Below are 21,210 nucleotides of genomic sequence, written 5' to 3'. Positions count from 1 at the left end.
GCTGGGGTGAAAATAAATGAGGTTAAAAGTTCAAGCAAATCCGCTAATAGAAAGGTTGTGAGTGGTGGTAAAAATCTTCTGAGGTGTATATATTTCAATGCTAGGAGTATTGCGGGGAAGGTGGATGAGTTGAGGGCATGGATTGACACGTGGAATTATGATGTTATAGCAATTAGTGAAACTTGGCTACAGGAGGGGCAGGACTGGCAGCTTAATATTCCAGGGTTCCGATGTTTCAGATGTGATCGAGGCAGAGGAATGAAAGGTGGGGGAGTAGCATTGCTTGTTAGGGAAAATATTACAGCAGTGCTCAGGCAGGACAGATTAGAGGGCTTGTCTACTGAGTCCTCATGGGTGGAGCTGAGAAACAGGAAAGGTATGGTCACATTAGTGGGATTGTATTACAGACCACCCAATAGTCAACTAGAATTGGAAGAGCAAGTCTGCAGAGAGATAGCAGGCAACTGCAGGAAACATAAAGTTGTGGTGGAAGGGGATTTTAATTTTCCATGTATTGATTGAGACTCCCATACTGTTAGGGGTCTAGATGGTTTAGAGTTTGTAAAATGTGTTCAGGAAAGTTTTCTAAATCAATAGATAGAGGGACCAACTAGAGGGGATGCAATATTGGATCTCCTGTTAGGAAACAAGTTAGGACAAGTGACAGAAGTCTGTGTAGGGGAGTGATCATAACTCCATTAGTTTCAATTTGATCATGGACGAGGATACATCTGGCCCTAGGGCTGAGGTTCTTAACTGGAAGAAGGCCAAATTTGAAGAAATGAGAAAGGATCTAAAAAGCGTGGATTGGGACAGGTTGTTCTCTGGCAAGGATGTGATCGGTAGGTGGGAAACCTTCAAAGGAGAAATTTTGAGAGTGCAGAATTTGTACGTCCCTGTCAGGATTAAAGGCAAAGTGAATAGGAATAAGGAATCTTGGTTCTCAAGGGATATTGCAACTCTGATAAAGAAGAAGAGGGAGTTGTATGAAATGTATAGGAAGCAGGGAGTAAATAAGGTGCTTGAGGAGTATAAGAAGTGCAAGAAAATACTTAAGAAAGAAATCAGGAGGGCTAAAAGAAGACATGAGGTTGCCTTGGCAGCCAAAGTGAAGGATAATCCAAAGAGCTTTTACAGGTATATTAAGAGCAAAAGGATTGTAAGGGATAAAGTTGGTCCTCTTGAAGATCAAAGTGGTCGGCTATGTGCGGAACCAAAGGAAATGGGGGAGATCTTAAATTGGTTTTTTGTGTCTGTATTTACTAAGGAAACTGGCATGAAGTCTATGGAATTAAGGGAATTAAGTAGTGAGATCATGGAAACTGTACAGATCAAAAAGGAGGAGGTCCTTGCTGTCTTGAGGAAAATTAAAATGGATAAATCCCCGAGACCTGACAGGGTGTTCCCTCGGACCTTGAAGGAGACTAGTGTTGAAATTGCAGGGGCCCTGGCAGAAATATTTAAAATGTCGCTGTCGACAGGTGAGGTGCCGGAGGATTGGAGAGTGGCTCATGTTGTTCCGTTGTTTAAAAAAGGATTGAAAAGTAATCCGGGAAATTATAGGCCAGTAAGTTTAATGTCGGTAGTAGGTAAGTTATTGGAGGGAGTACTAAGAGACAGAATCTACAAGCATTTGGATAGACAGGGACCTATCAGGGAGAGTCAACATGGCTTTGTGCGTGGTAGGTCATGTTTGACCAATCTATTGGAGTTTTTTGAGGAGGTTACCAGGAAAGAGGATGAAGGGAAGGCAGTGTATATTGTCTACATGGACTTCAGTAAGGCCTTTGACAAGGTCTCGCATGGGAGGTTAGTTAGGAAAATTCAGTCACTAGGTATACATGGAGAGGTGGTAAATTGGATTAGACATTGGCTCAATGGAAGAAGCCAAAGAGTGGTGGTAGAGAATTGCTTCTTCGAGTGGAGGCCTGTGACTAGTGGTGTGCCACAGGGATCAGTGCTGGGTCCATTGTTATTTGTCATCTATATCAATGATCTGGATGATAATGTGGTAAAGTGGATCAGCAAATTTGCTGATGATACAAAGATTGGAGGTGTAGTAGACAGTGAGGAAGGTTTTCAGAGCCTGCAGAGGGACTTGGAATAGCTGGAAAAATGGGCTGAAAAATGGCAGATGGCGTTTAATACAGACAAGTGTGAGGTATTGCACGTTGGAAGGACAAACCAAGGTAGAACATACAGGGTTAATGGCAAGGCACTGAGGAGTGCAGTGGAACAGAGGGATCTGGGAATACAGATACAAAATTCCCTAAAAGTAGCGTCACAGGTAGATAGAGTCGTAAAGAGGGCTTTTGGTACATTGGCCTTTATTAATCAAAGTATTGAGTATAAGAGCTGGAATGTTATGATGAGGTTGTATAAGGCATTGGTGAGGCTGAATCTGGAGTATTGTGTTCAGTTTTGGTCACCAAATTACAGGAAGGATATAAATAAGGTTGAAAGAGTGCAGAGAAGGTTTACAAGGATGTTGCCAGGACTTGAGAAACTCAGTTACAGAGAAAGGTTGAAAAGGTTAGGACTTTATTCCCTGGAGCGTAGAAGAATGAGGGGAGATTTGATAGAGGTATATAAAATGATGATGGGTATAGATAGAGTGAATGCAAGCAGGCTTTTTCCACTGAGGCAAGGGGAGAAAAAAACCAGAGGGCATGGGTTAAGGGTGAGGGGGAAAAGTTTAAAGGGAACATTAGTGGGGGGCTTCTTCACACAGAGAGTGGTGGGAGTATGGAATGAGCTGCCAGACGAGGTGGTAAATGCTGGTTCTTTTTTAACATTTAAGAATAAATTGGACAGATACATGGATGGGAGGTGTATGGAGGGATATGATCCGTGTGCAGGTCAGTGGGACTAGGCAGAAAATGGGTCAGCACAGCCAAGAAGGGCCAAAAGGCCTGTTTCTGTGCTGTAGTTTCTATAGTTTCTATGGTTTCTATGGTTTCTAAGTCTGACTGGCCAACGAGAGATCAAATAACATTATGTAACCCAATGTATGCAACAGTGCCAATATATTATGAGCACATGTCAGCTTTTACAAATATTGTATGCGCTTGAAAAATAAGCCTTCATTTATTTCTGGAAGAATTTAAGTAGCTGGCAACTATTGTAACTTGCTGGTAAGTATCTTCAAATGAGTTTTTGGGAAATCAAAGAAAAAGCAATAGCTGAAAATATCTACTTAGTGAGAAATCGAATTTAGCATCCTGCCTTGTGACTAAAATGGATAGCTGATTAAGATAACAGTGCTTTAGTAATGGCAACAGTAAATATACAGGACTGTAATTACAATAAACTACCAGTGAAATTAGTGTGATAAATAAGGCTATTCTGCAGAATTGTAAAAGGCATGAGATAATGACAATCAATTTGTACAAGAAAGGGTAGAAATGTTTCCTTTAGAAAGGACAGGCTGTAACCTGAGCATCCTGCACCTTTTAACCTGAGGCTGTAAGAAAGGATGTGGCAATTTACTTACAATAGAATAACAGTGATTTACAGGAGTCATATACTACATTACTCTACAAATCTTGGCAATGAGATGTAATGCTTTAAACACTGTACATCAGTTAATTAATTTAGTGAGCCATTAGCACTGTAAAGATATAAAGTAGATTACAGAGGCTCACGGCCAGCAACACAACTAAAGAATAATGCCTGAGAGGAGAAGTCTTGGGTTCACTTAGATTATGGTGAAGTTTTCAGTTTAGTGTATAATCTAACATGGGAAGAATGGGGAGAGAAAGGAGATTCAGTGATTAGAGTAAACTCAGAAAAGAATCACCTCAGTTAGGAGAGAACAAAGATAATTGGGAAATTTGGATTGCTTCTGGAAAATAGTTAAAATCCACATTGAGTCACAATTCATTTGGACTAACTTTGGTTGGTAACCAGTCTGTGTCAAACTTCCAATGTGTTTCTAATGGCCAAGTGGAAAGTTAATGAAGAAATTCATCCTTAAGTATCGGGACGTATTTGGTGATAGACGACTAAATTTCTATATTATGAATTGTTGGGGCTCTGCTCAAACACTAAAGAACAAACTGCTGGAGGAAGACAGCATCTGTGGAAGTGTTTTAGGTCAAGACCCTACATCAGTCTTGCATCCCTATTTAGTCACCCTACCACCTACCAGCCCCTATCTCACCATCCTCTCCTCTTTATCGTCTACTTGTTATCGTCTGTCTGCACTCTCTGTCCTGAAATCTCCAAGCTCTCTTTTCTCTCACAGATGCTACTTGACCTGCTGAGTTCCTGCAGTAATTTGTTTTTCACTCTAGATCCCAGCATTTGCATTCACCAGTGTCTCCTAACTAAATATAAACCCCTACATGTACTTCCATGTGGTTGGCTCCTATATTTTGTTTGATTCTTTGTGGTGGCAGAAGGTAAGGAATTTCATGCTTTCTAATTTTATTATCACATTTCTGCCCCATAATAATGAGAATATATACTGTATATTTGACATTGAAACAGTCAAAATATGTCCAAATTGTAAAGTTCTTAAATGGAGCTTATTTCAGATGCTGGATTAAAATAGGGTCAACGTGAATGATCCACCTGCGGAATTTGATACAAACCTTAGATATTGGCTGTGAATATTCCATATTTCTAATGACATGGAAGACAATTTAGCCCATTGATTCTATGCTAACTCTCAGAGCAAGCGTCATTCCTCGTCACCCGATAACTTCCCTATAACTTCTTTCTGACATACTCGTTGACTGCCCTTTGATTCTCCTGCTATTCATCGACACACCAGGGACAATTTATTTACAGGGACAAAGTGACCAACCAGCTCTCACATAGGAGGAAACTGCAGTAGCCAAGGAAACGCATACTGTGTGTAAGGGCATGCAAGAGTAGCACAGACGGCACCCATGGTCAGGATCAAACATAGCCTCTGAATCTATGTGACAGCAATGTTAATTCCCATGTCATTCTAATTCTATATTGAGATTTCTGCTCAGAAAATATTTTGAAGGATTTCTATTTCAACTGCAGAGTTGGGAAAATGTTCTGTAATATCTTTGGCAATCCATAAAGTCTATCTTTCTAATCAAGTGAGCACCTTTGCTGGTATCTCTTTGTGTGTCTCAGTGCCGTATTCTGATTGAATACAGCTCATAAAGAACCCTGGGACTTTTTTAACCATATTAAAGGTGCTATATAAATGCAATTTAGCTTTCACATAAAATGGGCCAACACTTACCTTTCAAATGAGATGTTCTTGGTATCTAATTGGGTGGTGACGATGGGAGTGGTGAGACGGCTTGCCACTTGCTCTTCTGAGGGCTGCACAGCAGCCAACAGCATGTCATGGTCAAAATTCGCCAGCGACAGAGTCTCTGAGTAAACCATTTGTCGGTCATGGTCGATCTCCATTACAACTGCGCAGTTGTCTAAAGAAAGCAGAAATATCAGATAGTGTTGTTTTCTTCATTCAGATAATGCAGGCAAGAAGATTAAAACCTTAAAACTCATAAGCTTAAGAGAAAAACGAACTGGTTTGTGAATTAGTATCATTGGTGCCCATGTGATAAATCTCTACCGAAAGTAAGTTAGGAATCACATCTGTAGCTTTCTCAACATTCCACAGTCTTCAGACCAATATATGCAGTGTTCAAATGACAGAAAATTCTATTTAACGTGAAGACTGGATTCGGCAGACTGCGTGGAGGAAACCACCAACTGATTCAATGGGCAGGAAGGCGTTTCCTGCAAGTGCTGTGGAGCATGAAGAGCTTGGCAAGACACATAGATTGCCCACTGCATCCTGACCTATCTCCAGTTGTCTTGGCTCTCCTTTTGCCACTGAATCCAGATAGACTAGGATGAGAGAGTGAGGCTCACAACCTGCGCAACTCTCCCTCACTTTAATCAAACTCACACGGAAGTTTCGACCAAGAATGCCAGTGGCTCTCATCGCTTGCAATGGACGCACACAAATAGTTGACGTAAATCTCTCACTGCACCTTCCAAAGTGATAGCTGGCCATCTTTTGGTAGCACTGAAGCCACAGAGAGTTGTGAGTTCGAATCCAGAGTGGTAAGGCTAAGGGAACACTGCAGTGTCTGAGATGCCACATTTTTCAAGGAACCTTAAACTCCTTGAGATTATGTAAAAGATTCCATGACCAAGAGCTTGGAACTTCTGGTATCCTGGATAATACTTATCAGTCAGACAACACCTAAAATCAATGAAGGAATATAGTCACAATGATATTTAGGGAGCCATCCTGTGTGATTATTGTATTATGCTTAAAGGGATGAATTTATACTGGAGATAGGGAGGACTATAGAGTTGAACCTACAGCCTGAAGAGCCATGAGCTTATTAACAGGAGTCAGGCTCAAGAAACCAAGTAGCCTACAACCAGCTCCTCATCTGCAATCACAAGGAAGGTTGTCACCAAACACTCCAAAAAACCTCCACATTTTTACTGTTGAAATAGTCCGACTAGTTGTGACATGGTTTAGTAGGACAAAGCACAGGAACGTAAGAAGCTGCAGGGTACTGAATTCCATCCAATACATCATGGGCAGATCCTCCCCACTATTGAAAGTACCTAAGGTCCCACACCACAAGGTTCAAGGACAACTTTGGTATGTCACCAAAGACAGGCAAATTTCTACATATGTCTCTTTCTGACTGCATTCTAACTGGTTACATCACTGCCTGGTATGGAGCTGCAAATTTGAGGGTTGTAAACTCAGCCTGCTTCATCTTGGGCATGAGCCTTCCCACAATCAAGGGTATCTTCAAAAGGCGATACCATTTTTCGTTATTGCTGTTTTGATCGGAGCAGGCTAGCACTGCGGACAGCAGATAGCAAGAGTCACAGTGCTGGATAGAATTGAATATGCCTGGACTCTTTCGTTGTCTTTGTGATTTACAGTTTTGTATTCTGTGTTTTTCACTTGCTTTTTTTGCTGTTCACATGATTTGTTCCTTTTTTTTGCAGACTGGGAGTTTGATGTATTCCTTTAAACTGGTTTGATGGTCTTCTTTGTTTTGTGGCTGTGTGTGGAAAGACGAATCTCAGGGTTGTATACTGCATACATACTTCTAATCTTTGAGTTGGAGAGGAGTTAATAGGAACGTGGGGAGAAAAATATTGTACTAGCTGAATGGTCAAAAAGGATCCCATGAGCTGTCGGGCATTGATTTGTGTGCAGAGAGTCCTGACGAAGGGCCTTGGCCTAAACATCAGCTGTTTATTCCTTTCCACAGGTGCTGCCTGATCTGCTGAGTTCCTCCAACATTAGGTGTGTGTTCCAGATTCTGCAGAATCTATTGTGTTTATCATTTTCCCACATATCCTTCTCTAAGCCACTGGAAGATAAGCGTAGAATGCCAAGTACTGTTTCCATACTATAGCTTTGGCACTCAGTTCATAGGTCATTGTTTTAGATATTTTAAACCAAAAGCAAATTATCACAGATGCCAGAAATCTGACATGAAATAGAAAAGCATTTTGTCCCAAGCAGGACCAAATCTATCTGACAGCCAATAATCAACTGCCAACTATTTCCCATTGGACGCGGCTTTGTCACCAACATGATGACAGGCCAATGAATTGGACTGGGAGTTTCCAACCCGGTGAGAAAAATGGGTGCCAAAGGCCACAATAGCGTGTCTTGGACAAGGCTTCAGGTAAGGTGCCAGAGGCCCACTTGGCGCTCAGATTTCCTTCTGCTTCTGCAATCCCCAGGGGAGCGAGTGTGCTGGGTAGTCACGTTAATCGGACCTCTGCGTCTATAAAAGATGAGTGTGAGGACCACACAGCAGTGCTCACAGACACTGAGCTGAAACTAACAAGATTCACCCCAGGGCATTCATGATCTGTCATTCTATTTCATCTTGCATCAATTATCAAAGTTGCATTTTTTGTCAAAGTTCAAAGATCAGTTTATTATCAGAGCGTATACACGTCACCACATTCAACCTCGAGATTCTTTTCTTACGGGCATAATTAGCAAATCTATAGATCGGTATCTGTAAACAGGATCAATGGACAACAAACTGCAACTGCAAATATAAATAAATAGCAATAAATAACGAGCATGAAAGATCAAGATATATAGTGCTTAAAGTGAGACCATTGGCTGTGGGAACACCAGAATTAGAATGAATGTAGCTATCCCCTTTTGTTCAAAAGCCTGATAGTTGAGGGGTAGTAACTGTTCTTGAACCTGGTGGTGCAAATCCTGAGGCACCTGTACCTTCTACTTGATGGCAGCAGAAAGAAAAGAGCATGGCCTGGGTAGCACACATCAAAGTTGCTGGTGAACGCAGCAGGCCAGGCAGCATCTCTAGGAAGAGGTACAATCGACGTTTCAGGCCGAGACCCTTCGTCAGGACTAGTCCTCTACGAAACATCGACTGTACCTCTTCCTAGAGATGCTGCCTGGCCTGCTGCGTTCACCAGCAACTTTGATGTGTGTTGCTTGAATTTCCAGCATCTGCAGAATTCTTGTTGCATGGCCTGGGTAGCGATGGTTGCTGCTTTTCTACAATAATGTTTCATGTAGATGTGCTCAGTGGTTGGGAGGGTTTTACCCATGATTTACTGGACCGAATCCACTACCTTTTGTAGGATTTTCCACTCAGAGTCACTGGTGTTCCCATTCCAGGCCATAATGCGCCAGTCACCACCCTTTCCACCATACACCTATAGAAGATTGCCAAGGTTTTTGATGACATGCTGAACCTCTGCAGACTCCTGAGGAAGTAGAGGTGCTGTTGTGCTATCTTCACAATCATATTTATATGATGGATCCAGGACAGGTCCTCTGAGATAGCAACACCCAGGAATGTAAAGTTACTGACCGTCTCCACCTCTGATCCTCCAATGATCAATGTCCATTCCTAAAGGGACATTAATCCCATGAACACTATCTCCAACCTGAAGGCATGGATGTCAATTTCTCCCTCCCCCTTCTCTCTTCTTCTCTTCCCAGCTCTGGCTGCTGACCTCTTCTCACCTGCCCATCACCTCCCCTTGGGTCCTACCCTCCTTCCCTTTGTCCTATGATCTGCTATCCTCTCTTATCAGGTTCCTTCCTCTCCAGCCCTTTATCTTTCCTACCTACCTGGCTTCACCTATCACCATCCAGCTGTCCTCCTCCTTCTCTCCCCCACCTTTTTATTCTGGTGTCTTCCCTCTTCCTTTCCAGTCCTGAAGAAGGGTCTTGGCCTGAAACATCGACTGTTTGTTCAATTTCCTTCGATGCTACCTGACCGGCTGAGTTTCTCCAGCATTTTGTGTGTGTGCTTTGGATTTCCAACATCTACAGACTTTGTCGTGTTTATTAGCCTTCTGTTTCCCGCTCAGTGCTAACAGATGATGCTTGCTAGTCTAAGTAACTTCAGGAGAGCTTTCTCAATGAAATGAAATGATTGTTTTTATTTAAAAGGTCAAAACAAGTAAATAATTTAAGGAAGTCCAATTCTTGATGATGCAAGGGTTTATCTGCCAGCTTACCTTGGATCTAAAATTCTACCTAACCATGACTTTAATGGCCACGTTGTTAATCATGTCAGCTCCTTATCAACCAAACAAATCCTTCAATGTGTGCATACACGTTGACAAAAATCCAATACACAAAACGCATTACAGCATGGGTGAATAAATTCAATTATTCTGAGCCAAGGTTTCAATGAAAGTGACTAAAAGTTAATAGCATTCGGCATTCCTCAAGGATCGTTCCTTCAGCACTCTGCCCACATAATCAATTACTGAATAATCAGTGACTCCAGTAATAAAATATGTCAACAAATTGATTTGCCACTTTGGGAGCTTAGACACTGCAGTTCCATTAACAGGCTCTATTGGCTTATCAAACAATTCAGAGCGGTTCAATGAATTCTGCTGAGTACAAACTTTTTGGCAGATTAAAAGCAGAAAAAAAGGTTCAGTCAGAGGAGAGGTATTCCAACAATTCTTAACAGTCATTGGGCCTCTGTTGCATGAGCCAAACATATTATACAGTAGCAGGTGAACATTGGACCCTGCCTCCAAAATTTGGATCTGTTACCTTCATAGGGGTTATTTTGGAAGTACCTGCATATTGCTCCTTTAGTACATTCAACAAAGAGGAAATTTCTACTCCAATACTATCACCAGACGCAGCTATTGAAAACAAAAAAAAATTCAAAGACTAAAACTGCTGTTATTGCAAATGTTTAGGAGATTAACAATACATGTTGTGTACACGTGTTAAAGATATCTGTGTGTACGTCGACAAGGGTTTGGGTAGCTGTCGTTCTGTGGCAATTGAACATCATGCAGTTGAACGCCAGTCATATTGCCTGCACAGGGAGTTCACCACTGTCTACAGCCACACACCCTGAGCACTAATACCAAGAATGCACTGGGAGAGCTTTGCAGTTTCATCGTTTCTCTACAAAACAATCATTAGGACAGCAACACGCACAACACGCTGGAGGAACTCAGCAGGTCGGGCAGCATCCGTGGAAACAAACAGTCAATGTTTCGGGCCAAGCGGGTCTCAGACTGAAACATTGACTGTTCGTTTCCACGGATGCTGCCCAACCTGCTGAGTTCCTCCAGTATGTTGTGCGTGTTGCTTTGACCCCAGCATCTGCAGAGTATTTTGTGTTAAGCATCCAGTCTCTTCATAATTCCAGGAGACTTCAATCATGTAATTTATTGTGTTTTATTTTGTTCTTTTTTTTATTGTGTTTGTAGCGGCCAATTTTAACCAAACCAATTGCCGCTGCTGCGACCCCCACAGATTCGTTATACTTGTTTGACACACCTTCAGTTCCAATAACAATTGTAGCAAAAGTTGAAGATATGTACTCGATCTTTTGTTAGTAATCAGCAATCATATAATCTTGAAGCAATGAAACTTAAGCATACTTAAACATAACTCAGCGAAATTGAGCATAATTGTGGTCAACAAAAGATATGACATCCCTCGGCCCCAAGCTGCAAAACTTGCTGAACAAAGTAAGAAACTTGCCAAGCCGAACAAAGTACGAATACATAACTTATTCCCTTCAATTTTTACCATGCCCCCACTGTTGTGACTGATTACCATAAAACGAACATGCAGCACAAAATACAATGCAGAGAGGGAACAGATGCATGGCTCCTACAGTGCTATTTGTGCTTAATGTGTTCTTGCATTGGACCCGGAGTAATAATCACATTGTTCCGCTTTCCACTCTTGTACTGAAGAATGACAATAAACAATCTTGAACCTTGAATGTTTCTTTCTTTGACAAATGGTGCTGAAACATGTTATGATTAAAACATAACAACAAATTGCAGGCAGCATCTATTCAAGAGGAAATGATTTCATCTAGTGTTTTGTTCCATTGTTTAAGGCAAGTGCCATAATCAATTGCGTATTGGTAGCTTCACGTACAATGTTGCAACATGAAAGACAAGATGCTTTTATTAGATAAATGTTGTTGCAGCAGCAGACTGGAGGCTCATAACGTTCATCTATTTTGAGTTAATTGCTCACTTGGAAGAAATGAGCAAATGATACTTATTTGCTTCTGGGTCAAAGGATTTTATATCAATTGGTGTGATCTCTCAAGTTGAGTATGATGTTCTCCCAAAGGAGTATTCCTCAATGGTGAACGCTTGTCTGTGACTTTATTTAACGTGGGGAGACTGATGCATGGGCACCCATCACAAGGCCTATGACAGATTGAAGTCAGGGTCTATTGGCATCCAGGAAGACTGGGGACCTTCCCTGCTATAGTCTTCCTCTGTCTTCACTGCTGTTGTGATGGGTCATCTTCTTCCGCCAGTTCCACTGTTGTGGTCTTGGTTGGATCACTTTTTGTCAGGAACCTCCTCCTTAACCTTACTACCCCAGATGACCATACCCTAGCTGCCACTTTGTGATTTAAATTTGGCACAATTTGTAAGTTTTTTTTTCTGAGTGGGGAGGTTGAGTTTCGATGTTCTCACAGTTTGCCAATTTGTTTTTCTGCGTGGTGGGGAGGTTGATGCTCTTGTTGCCATTATGAATTAAATTTGGGGTGATTTGTACATTTGTTTGTGCAGGGTGAGAAGTTTGAACAACTTCCATGGTTATCTTTGTTTTGTGGCTATCTGGAGCAGACGAATCTCAGAGTTGTATACTGCATACATACTTTGATAATAAATGAACCTTTGAACATTTGAACCAGGAATAAGCTCCAGATGGCATCGCTCATGGTGACTGAGCATAAATATCTCGGCTGAATTTTAGTGCTGGGCACCGAAGAATATGATATTGTAATGTCAGCTTGTCTTTAAATGTGATGTTCAGCTATGTAAATCAGAAAAAAAATCCATGAGACCCTTTTGATAGAAAGCAAGTCAGTTATTCCCAAGGCCTTGAACAAAGTCTGTTCCTCTACTGGCATGATTAAAACCCATCCTCCTGGTAACTACTACCATGCAGTTTGTGAGGAATCATACCTCAGGGATCTTTGCTGGTTCTTATGTATGACTTGGATGAGAATATAGTTAAGCTGATTATTAAGTCTGTTGCAGACAAAAAAGAAATGGTGGAGCAGTGGATAGTGAAGAAAGTCATGAAAGCATAAAAAGGGATAAAGAAGTGTTGGAAAGTCGGGCAGAGGGTTAACATGTGGGATTTAATCCAGACGAATGTGAGTTAATACACTCAGGCATGTTAAATATTAATAGGGCATATGGTGGTAATGGCAGGTACCTCAACAGTGTTCATATACAGAGGGACCTTGGGGTGCAGGTTCGTAGACCCCTGAAAATGGCAACACAGGAGGAGAAGGTAGTGAAGAATGCGTTTAGAAGGATTGCCTTTATGGTATGAGGCATTGAGTAGAAGAGTTATGATGTCACACTGCAGTTCTGCAGATCACTGGTCAGGCCACACTTGGAAAATTGTGCACAGTTCAGATCGCCATACTGCAGGAATCGTGTGAGAGCATTGGAAAGGATGCAAAAGAGATTCACAAGGGTGTTGTCTGAAATGGAGAGAGTGAATAGGGTTGTGTTTACCCTCTTTGGGATATAGGTCTCTAATGGGTGACCTGACAGAACTTTATAAAATAATGAGGAACATGCATAGGGTAGATAGAGCCTTCTTCCTAGGCTGGGGTAATTAAAACTAGAGAACATATGTATAAGTTGAGAGCTGGAAAATATAAAGGTGATGTGAGGGACAAGTTTTTCACAGTGGTTATATGGAATGTCATAGTCATAGTCATACTTTATTGATCCCGAGGGAAATTGGTTTTCATTACAGTTGCACCATAAATAATTAAATAGTAATAAAACCATAAATAATTAAATTGTAATATGTAAATTATGCCAGTAAATTATGAAATAAGTCCAGGACCAGCCTATTGGCTCAGGGTGTCTGACCCTCCAAGGGAGGAGCTGTAAAGTTTGATGGCTACAGGCAGGAATGACTTCCTATGACGCTCTGTGTTGCATCTCAGTGGAATGAGTCTCTGGCTGAATGTACTCCTGTGCCCACCCAGCACATTATGTAGTGGATGGGAGACATTGTCCAAGATGGCATGCAACTTGGACAGCACCCTCTTTTCAGACACCACCGTCAGAGAGTCCAGTTCCATCCCCACAACATCACTGGCCTTACGAATGAGTTTGTTGATTCTGTTGGTGTCTGCCACCCTCAGCCTGCTGCCCCAGCACACAACAGCAAACATGATAGCACTGGCCACCACAGACTCGTAGAACATCCTCAGCAGCCCGAATGAGCAGCCTGAAGAAGTGGTAGAGGCAGATGCAGATACAATTACAGAGTTTGTAAGAGACAATTGGATGCAAACGCAGACATAAAAAGTTTGGGGGTAAAATGTGGGCAAAGGGGTTCGCACAGGCAATTATCATGGTTAGCAAGGATGAGTTGAGTCCAAAGGCCTGTTGCTATCGTGTACAATATTTTATGACACTAAATATCCTTGATAGAGATTTAAAAATTACTCCAGAGATTTAAGTAACTAAGCAAGTAAAGAATATTAAAAGCATTTTACAATAGTAAATTTAATTAAGATACTAATAAATGCTTACAAGAACATCCATGCAAATTAAATACTTAATAGCACTTAAATTTTTCCATGTGATCAGTGACCCCATTCAAATGAGATTTGAATTATTAATAGTTTCTTCTTCCACAGATGCAGCCTGACCTGGCGAGTCTTTCCAGCATTTCCTTTTTTATTTCATATTTTCGGCATCTGCAATGTCTTTGATTTTCATGTACAGCTGAAGAACACCTTTGCAATTACATCTGATGCATTATAACAACAAATCACTCGGGATAACATGCAAAAATCTGCAGAAAAATAGGTGCCTACCACTCCTCTCTTCCGGGCTTACTAGGTACCGTCTTGAGTAATGCTGTACGGTCTCATCATGCTACAAGGTGGAGTGAGAGGGTAAGTATAAGCTGAGCAGGCCAGTGGCATGCTGGTAGAGCTGATGGGTTGCTACTCCAGATCAAGACTGTCCTCTGATGCATCTTGCGCTGGCCTTGCATGGTCTCTCTGTGGCTGTAAGGTTTTCCTCAAGATGTTCCAATTTCCTCCAAATTCCCAACGACGTGGGAATTAGTAAAGATGAAAGATTACCTTTATTTGTCATATGTATATGGAAACATCAAAACATGCTCTGAGATGCTTGCACCAACTCAAATCAGCGACGATCGCACTTGGCGTCCCGCAAGTGTTGCCACACTTCTGGCGCCAACATAGCATGCCCACAACTCACTAGCCTTAACCATTGGTCTTTGGAATGTGGGATGAAACTGGAGTACCCAGAGGAGACCCACACGGTCACAGGGAGAACATACAAACTCTTTGCAGACGGTGGAAGGAATCGAGCACTGATCGCTGTAAAGTGATGCGCTAAACCATATGCTGCCATGCTACCAAATGGCTGCCGTGCTGCCCTCATCTACTGTGCCATCTATGGACTACCATACTGCCCATACACTACTGTGCCACTTATAGGAAATGGTACCGCCCATACGCCACTGTGCTGCTCATACATTACCATACCACCTATGGTAGACCTCACGTTCAGTAACTCATAGAATCTTTGGGGTTGTGGGGAGAGTAAGACTGCAAATAGTGGAAGGTCTGTATAATGCAGATTTGGGAGGTCAAAATGCCTGTTTCAGTGCTGTATCACGTGGTATATTCTTCCAGTGCGTCATCATTATCATTATGTGCCAAGTCGTCTGCTGTGGACGATCATGGTCTTTGACCATCATGGCTCTTGGCAAATTTCCAGCGGATGGTCACCGCAAATCAACTTGAGGTTGTTGCATTTTATGCTTTGGCTACTGATCCAATGAAAAATGAGCAGGGAGATAAACAGAACTGAGTAAGCTCAATGAATCCCAGTGAGCGAGCTTGCCTGATTGTCACGACAGCTTTGTTCTATATTGTTCTGTTTCCTATTTTAGTTAACACACAGTCATTTCTAGGAAAGACTGAATGTTTTCCCTTGACACAATATTATGAGTTTACTAAGAGATGCACAACCGAAGCACGTTACATCGCTGACAGTTGCCCTTTCAGACAATGAGGATACCTTCTCACTGGTCGGTTCCTTTTTGTTCTTATTTATGTTTGCTGGCAGATTTGCAGTTACAGATTGCACGCGCCTGCAGAGCTTCAAAATGTGTGAGTGACAATAGAACAGCAAGTCACTCCACGTTGCTAATGGAAAGAGCAAAGAATAATGTTCAAGCCCGCAGATAACTCCTTCCCTTGAAAGGAACGCGTTGATTTTGATTAGTAATGAGAGAGGCATCTGAATAAAGGTTCATTATTCAGGGGTCAAATTTACCAAGATGAGAAAAGTTTTCAAGGTCTTAAATCATCTTTATTTCACTCCATCTACTGATTTCTAAGCAACACACACACACAATGCTGGAGGAATTCAGCAGGTCAGGCAGCGTATATGGAAAAGGGTCCTTAAGGGTCTCTGCCTGAAATGTCGACTGTACTCTTTTCCAAAGTTCAAAGTTCAAAGTAAATTTATTATCAAACTACATATATGTCACCTGCCATCCATTTTCTTGCAGGCATTCTCAGTAGAACAAAAAATACAATAGATCGGAAAACTACACAAAAAAGACTGACAAGCAACCAATGTGCAAAAGACATACTGCGCAAATGCAAAAGTAAAACAAATAATACTTGTGCCTGTTCCGATTTTGTTCGTATTTTTGTGGGAGGAGGGATTCGGGGATTGATGTGCCTGTTCTGTTTTTGTTTGTCTTTGTGTGCAGGAGGAGGAGGGATTTGTGTGCGGGAGGAGGAGTTTGGGGGTTGATCGTCGTGCTGCCTTTCTTTTCTTTCTTGGTTTCATGGCTACCCAGAGAAGAAGAATTTCAGAGTTGTACACTTTGATAATAAATAAGACTTTGAACCCTTGAGATAATACTGAGACCATCAGTTGTAGAGTCTGGAGAAATTCAGTGGATCAAGCAGATCTGTGGTCTGGATTTCAGTCTTACTTCAGTGTCCAGAGGAAGAATCTTAATCTGAAATATCGACTGTACATTTCCATCCACAGATGGGGCCTGACCTGCAGAGTTCCTCGAGATTCTTGTTAGGGGTGTCAGTAGTGGAGTAGTGCACCAAGTTTAAACTTACAGGTAAAGATTAGATGAACCCTATTAATGTAGCACACTCCATGTCCTCAAGACATGGCCTTTGAGGTACAGTACAAACCAGGACTTGTGATAGGCAGCAGCTGCTCATACGATCATCCACCACACCTGCTCCCATGGCTTCACAAGACCCTGATCGGGGGTGGGGTGCTAACCTTGTCCAAAGGTGACCTACAGGCTAGTGAAGGGAAGAAGCACCCTACATCTCTGGTAGAGGGATATCTCCACCCCACCACCCATAATGTACATAGTAACAGAAGAGAAATGCCATTGCTCCAAAGAGGATATCTTTTATTCTTTAGTTCCTCACAGCATCATGTTTAGTGAAGTTTTACCAGATCGAAGTGACCTGCTGAAACAGGACAAAGATACCATGTAATGACACAATGAAAAACTAGTGGCAGGCAAATGAGTCCCTACTTTATACTTTATACTTCATTGTCGCCAAACAATTGATACTAGAACGTACAATCATCACAGCGATATTTGATTCTGCGCTTCCCAATCCCTGGATTACAAATATTAAATATTAAAAATAGTAAAAATTAGTAAATATTAAAAATTTAAATTATAAATCATAAATAGAAAATAGAAAAATGGAAAGTAAGGTAGTGCAAAAAAAACGAGAGGCAGATCCGGGTATTTGGAGGGTACGGCCCAGATCCGGGTCAGGATCCATTCAGCAGTCTTATCACAGTTGGAAAGAAGCTGTTCCCAAATCTCGCCATATGAGTCTTCAAGCTCCTGAGCCTTCTTCCGGAGGGAAGAGGGACGAAAAGTGTGTTAGCTGGTTTAATGATCTGAAACTTTGACAATGAAAAGGCATGCTTTGGCCATTGCCTGGCCAGCTGTGGAAAGGTTTGGAAGTCAGGTGTAAATGAGTGAAAATATACAAGTTCCAAACTCCAGGACAGCTATTGTACTGGGCTTCACATGGTGCTAGAAGGCTGTCCACACTACTCTGGGGAAGAATGTGTGCTGTTGAAAACTGACTGTTCAACTTCCCAACTCAGACGTGAGAGTGGGACTACTTTTTTAAAAAACTATTTTTGTTTTGATCCTGTTTTACCCACGACCTTGCTTTACATATCTACTTCAATTTTCTTCCTGTGCCAAGTCTTACTCCATTTAATTTCTAGGTTAAATTAGCGGCATCGATCTCTAGTAAACTGCCCACTGGGGCTTCTGAGCTAGGTGAGGCTAGTAGTAATGTTGTTATCTTATAGAAGCGAATCAATCTCTTTGTATGTAATGAAAACACTCACTGAAGAGTCTGTTCTTCTACTCCCTCCACAAGCTCTTAGAATGTTGAACAGCTGTGTACAGAGAGCGTGTAGCAAGATTCTGTATTGAACAGGAACCATAAACAACCATGTTATGCCATAATAGCTTATAGGAGCACATTATGAAGAGAAACTACCGCACTTCAGAAACATGTTTACCCTTGAGGTGCTTTGAGTAAGATTGGGGAACTGCACACATTTTACTGTCCAAAAATTAAGAAGCCAGCGCTCTGCGGGAGGAAAGCCAGTTAGTTCGTACTGACCTTGTCCTCGGAAGACAAAGCTACGATTTCCTCGTTGCCAGGTCATGTGATCAAAGCCGAGCAATGTGGTGTCCACCCGCAGGTTCTGTCCGCTTTTCCAAACCCTGTATGTGTCACTTGGACAGATCTTGGAGACCAGGGGCACTGCAAAGCCAAGCAAGGGAGCAAACCATTAGCATCGGATCGACTGGATGCAGCAGACTCTTTTGTAAAGCAAAGCCAATTAAACTGTGAATCAGACTGCGAACATTGGAAGCAACTTGGTTACAATGGGCAGAATATTGTGTAAAACATGAACTGCTGGAGGAACTCAGTAGGTTGAGCAGTATCTGTCTGGGAAAAGGAATTGTCACCATTTGTGCTCAAGACCCTGCACTGCGACTGAGTATAGCAGTCCGGTTGCTAACATCATTCACATGATCACATCAGGCATCAAAATACCAAACAGCATAATTCAATTGAATTCTTTCTAAGTCCTTATTCTAAAAGTGGAATTATTAACCCACCCCACTACAACACCCATGACTACTACATTATCATTTCCTGTTAGAGTCACCCTATGTACTGATAGACCTGTAACTAGCATCACATTATATACATACAATCAGTGTATGTATATAAGCTAACCTTATGTATTTATATTTATTCTGTTTTCTTATTGTGTTCTTTATGCTTATTGTGTTTTTTTACATGCTGTATCTGATCTGGAGTAAAAATAATTTCATTCACCTTTACGCTTGTGTATTGATGTATGACAATAAGCAATCCTGAATCTTGAATTTAGAAACAGTTTTTGTTTGATAAATATTGACATTGGACTCCATGCATGTGGGAAAATTCGGAATCAGAATCACGTTTAATATCACCAGCACCGGGAGGAGGAGAAGATGGCTGCGCGACGCAGCGCGCAGCGGCCACTCCGGTGAATGATATCTGTTATTTGTCAAGTAGGGTGCCGTGCACAATCCTGATTTGATGGAGACAGACGTGAGCAGCACGGAGGAACATCTGGAGAAACTTCTGAAATGCCTTCTTCGCTGCCACTGCTACCGTGTGGTCCAGAATCTCCGGAGGGGAAGGCCCCAAATCCTCGGCTTTGCTTGTTGCTCGGCAGCCAGGGCAAGGTCGAAGCGCTCGGCAGAGGATGGTGCTCGGGAGGCTGTATCGGAGGGGCTGGTTGGAGGCTCGAAGTTTTCAGACGGACTTAGAGTCGGCTGTGGTCAGGTGCTTCCAATGCATCGGCAGTTGTCGGCAGCTGGAGGTTTATGGCAGGGAGAGTTTCTCCCTTCTGCTGCCTGCTATCAGGACTATCGGGAGTCGATCAGAACCTTGAGACTTTTTTTTACCGTGCCAATGATCTGCTCTTTACCAAATTATGGTATTGCTTTGCACTGCTGTAACTATATGTTATAATTATGTGGTCTTGTCAGTGTTAGTCTTTGGTTTGTCCTGTTTTTTTGTGATATCACTCTGGAGGAACATTGTGTCATTTTTAATGCATGCATTTCTAAATGACAATAAGTGAGGACTGAGTGTCCTCATAATCTAAAAAAAAGTCGTGAAATTTGTTGCCTTTGCAGCAGCAGTACAATGCAATACATAATAATTGAAAAACCTGTGAATTACAGTAAATACATATATAAAATAATAATTAAACTAATAATACTTTATTGATCCCAAGTGGAAAATTATTTCGATACAGCAGCAACATTTAAAAACATGCTTAGCAGTGTGCTTAATTAACAATAAATGCAGAATAATAATATACACAAAAATAGTGTACCGATGTACAATAATATCCAATAATAATGTACAAAATAATAAACAGAGACTATTGTACTATGATGTGTGTTCTCCTGTCGCACAGAGATGAACTATTGTATATGCTTATTGCATTTGATAGGAAAGTTTTCCTGTAACAATCCTTGTGACGGCGGAGCTGAACGAGCCTGTTTGAAAGGGCGCTCTGCTGCTTATTCAGTAGGTCACGGAGAGGTTGTCCATAATAGATAACAGTTTGTTTAGTGACCTCCTTTCCACCACTGACTCAAAAGAGCCAAGGACAGATCCAGCCCTTTTGATGAGTTTATTTAGTCGTTTTGCATCACCAGCGCCAATGCTGCTCCCCCAACATAAAGCTGCAACGAAGACTACACTCGCTCAATGGACTGGTAAAAGATCTCTAAGATCCTGCTGCACAGGATCCTTAAGGTAGTAATAGCTGGGGGTGGTAATGGGGCCAAACTCCCACTACGTATTAAATGCTCCCAATAGCCTGTGCCTCAAATAGCCTCTGACAACCAAGTCCAGTTCCTGGCCTTCACATGTGGATTAGCTACTAAGCCCGGCGGATCCACCTCTACTGACAGGAGAAGGAGAAAAGGTGGGTTACTGGTGCCTTAAAACCAGTCGCTTTGGGCAGATGGGTCTCATCAGCTGTGGCTGACAACTCATCTTGGAGAAGGAAAACTCTGATACCCACTCATGGGGTAGGCTTTGGGAGTGAACCCCAAGGGAAAAATCTGGAGCTGGAATCCCTAAGGCAGTCCTACATTGAGATCAATGCTGATTGGCAACTCCCTGCGACGTTTCTGGTACCAAACTGCATCGGTCTCTGCCGTTCCTTTGGGTTCATCAGATGCGTGGAGAGGGGGAGCTGCTTGCTCTCTGTATCGTACTGCCCAGCCTTGCATATCTAGACAGCTAAGGGTACAATATCCATGGTGAACTCTGACTGATGGAGGCCCTCAGTTAAGCTAAATAAGTAGCGCAAAAATAGAAATTAAAATGTAGTGAGTAGTGTTCACGGGTTCAATGTCCATTCAGAGATCAGATGGAAGAGTTGAAGAAGCTGTCCCTGAATCATGGAGTGTGAGCCTTCAGGCTGCTGTACCTCCACCCTGATGAGAACAAGGCGTGACCTGAATGATGGGGGTCCCTAATGATGGACGCTGCCTTTTTGAGGCACCGCTCCTTGAAGATG

General features: G+C 42.0%; 1 protein-coding gene across 2 annotated transcripts in view; it reads right to left on the bottom strand.

Annotated features, from left to right (window-relative positions):
• The window catches only part of ankrd13b (ankyrin repeat domain 13B), a 475,933-nt gene that overhangs the window by 85,206 nt on the left and 369,517 nt on the right, over positions 1–21,210 (bottom strand). For both annotated transcript variants that reach the window (XM_063031175.1, XM_063031176.1), the window contains exons 5-6: positions 18,228–18,371; positions 5,228–5,417 (exon numbers count right to left, since the gene is read on the bottom strand). In XM_063031175.1, the coding sequence (XP_062887245.1) occupies positions 5,228–5,417; positions 18,228–18,371 (334 nt within the window). The remainder of the gene's footprint in view (positions 1–5,227; positions 5,418–18,227; positions 18,372–21,210) is intronic.

This window comes from Mobula hypostoma, chromosome 23, assembly GCF_963921235.1.
Source record: "Mobula hypostoma chromosome 23, sMobHyp1.1, whole genome shotgun sequence".
Lineage (NCBI taxonomy): Eukaryota > Metazoa > Chordata > Chondrichthyes > Myliobatiformes > Myliobatidae > Mobula > Mobula hypostoma.
The sequence above is the reverse complement of the archived record's forward strand: the minus strand, read 5'-3'. Positions and strand labels throughout refer to the sequence as shown.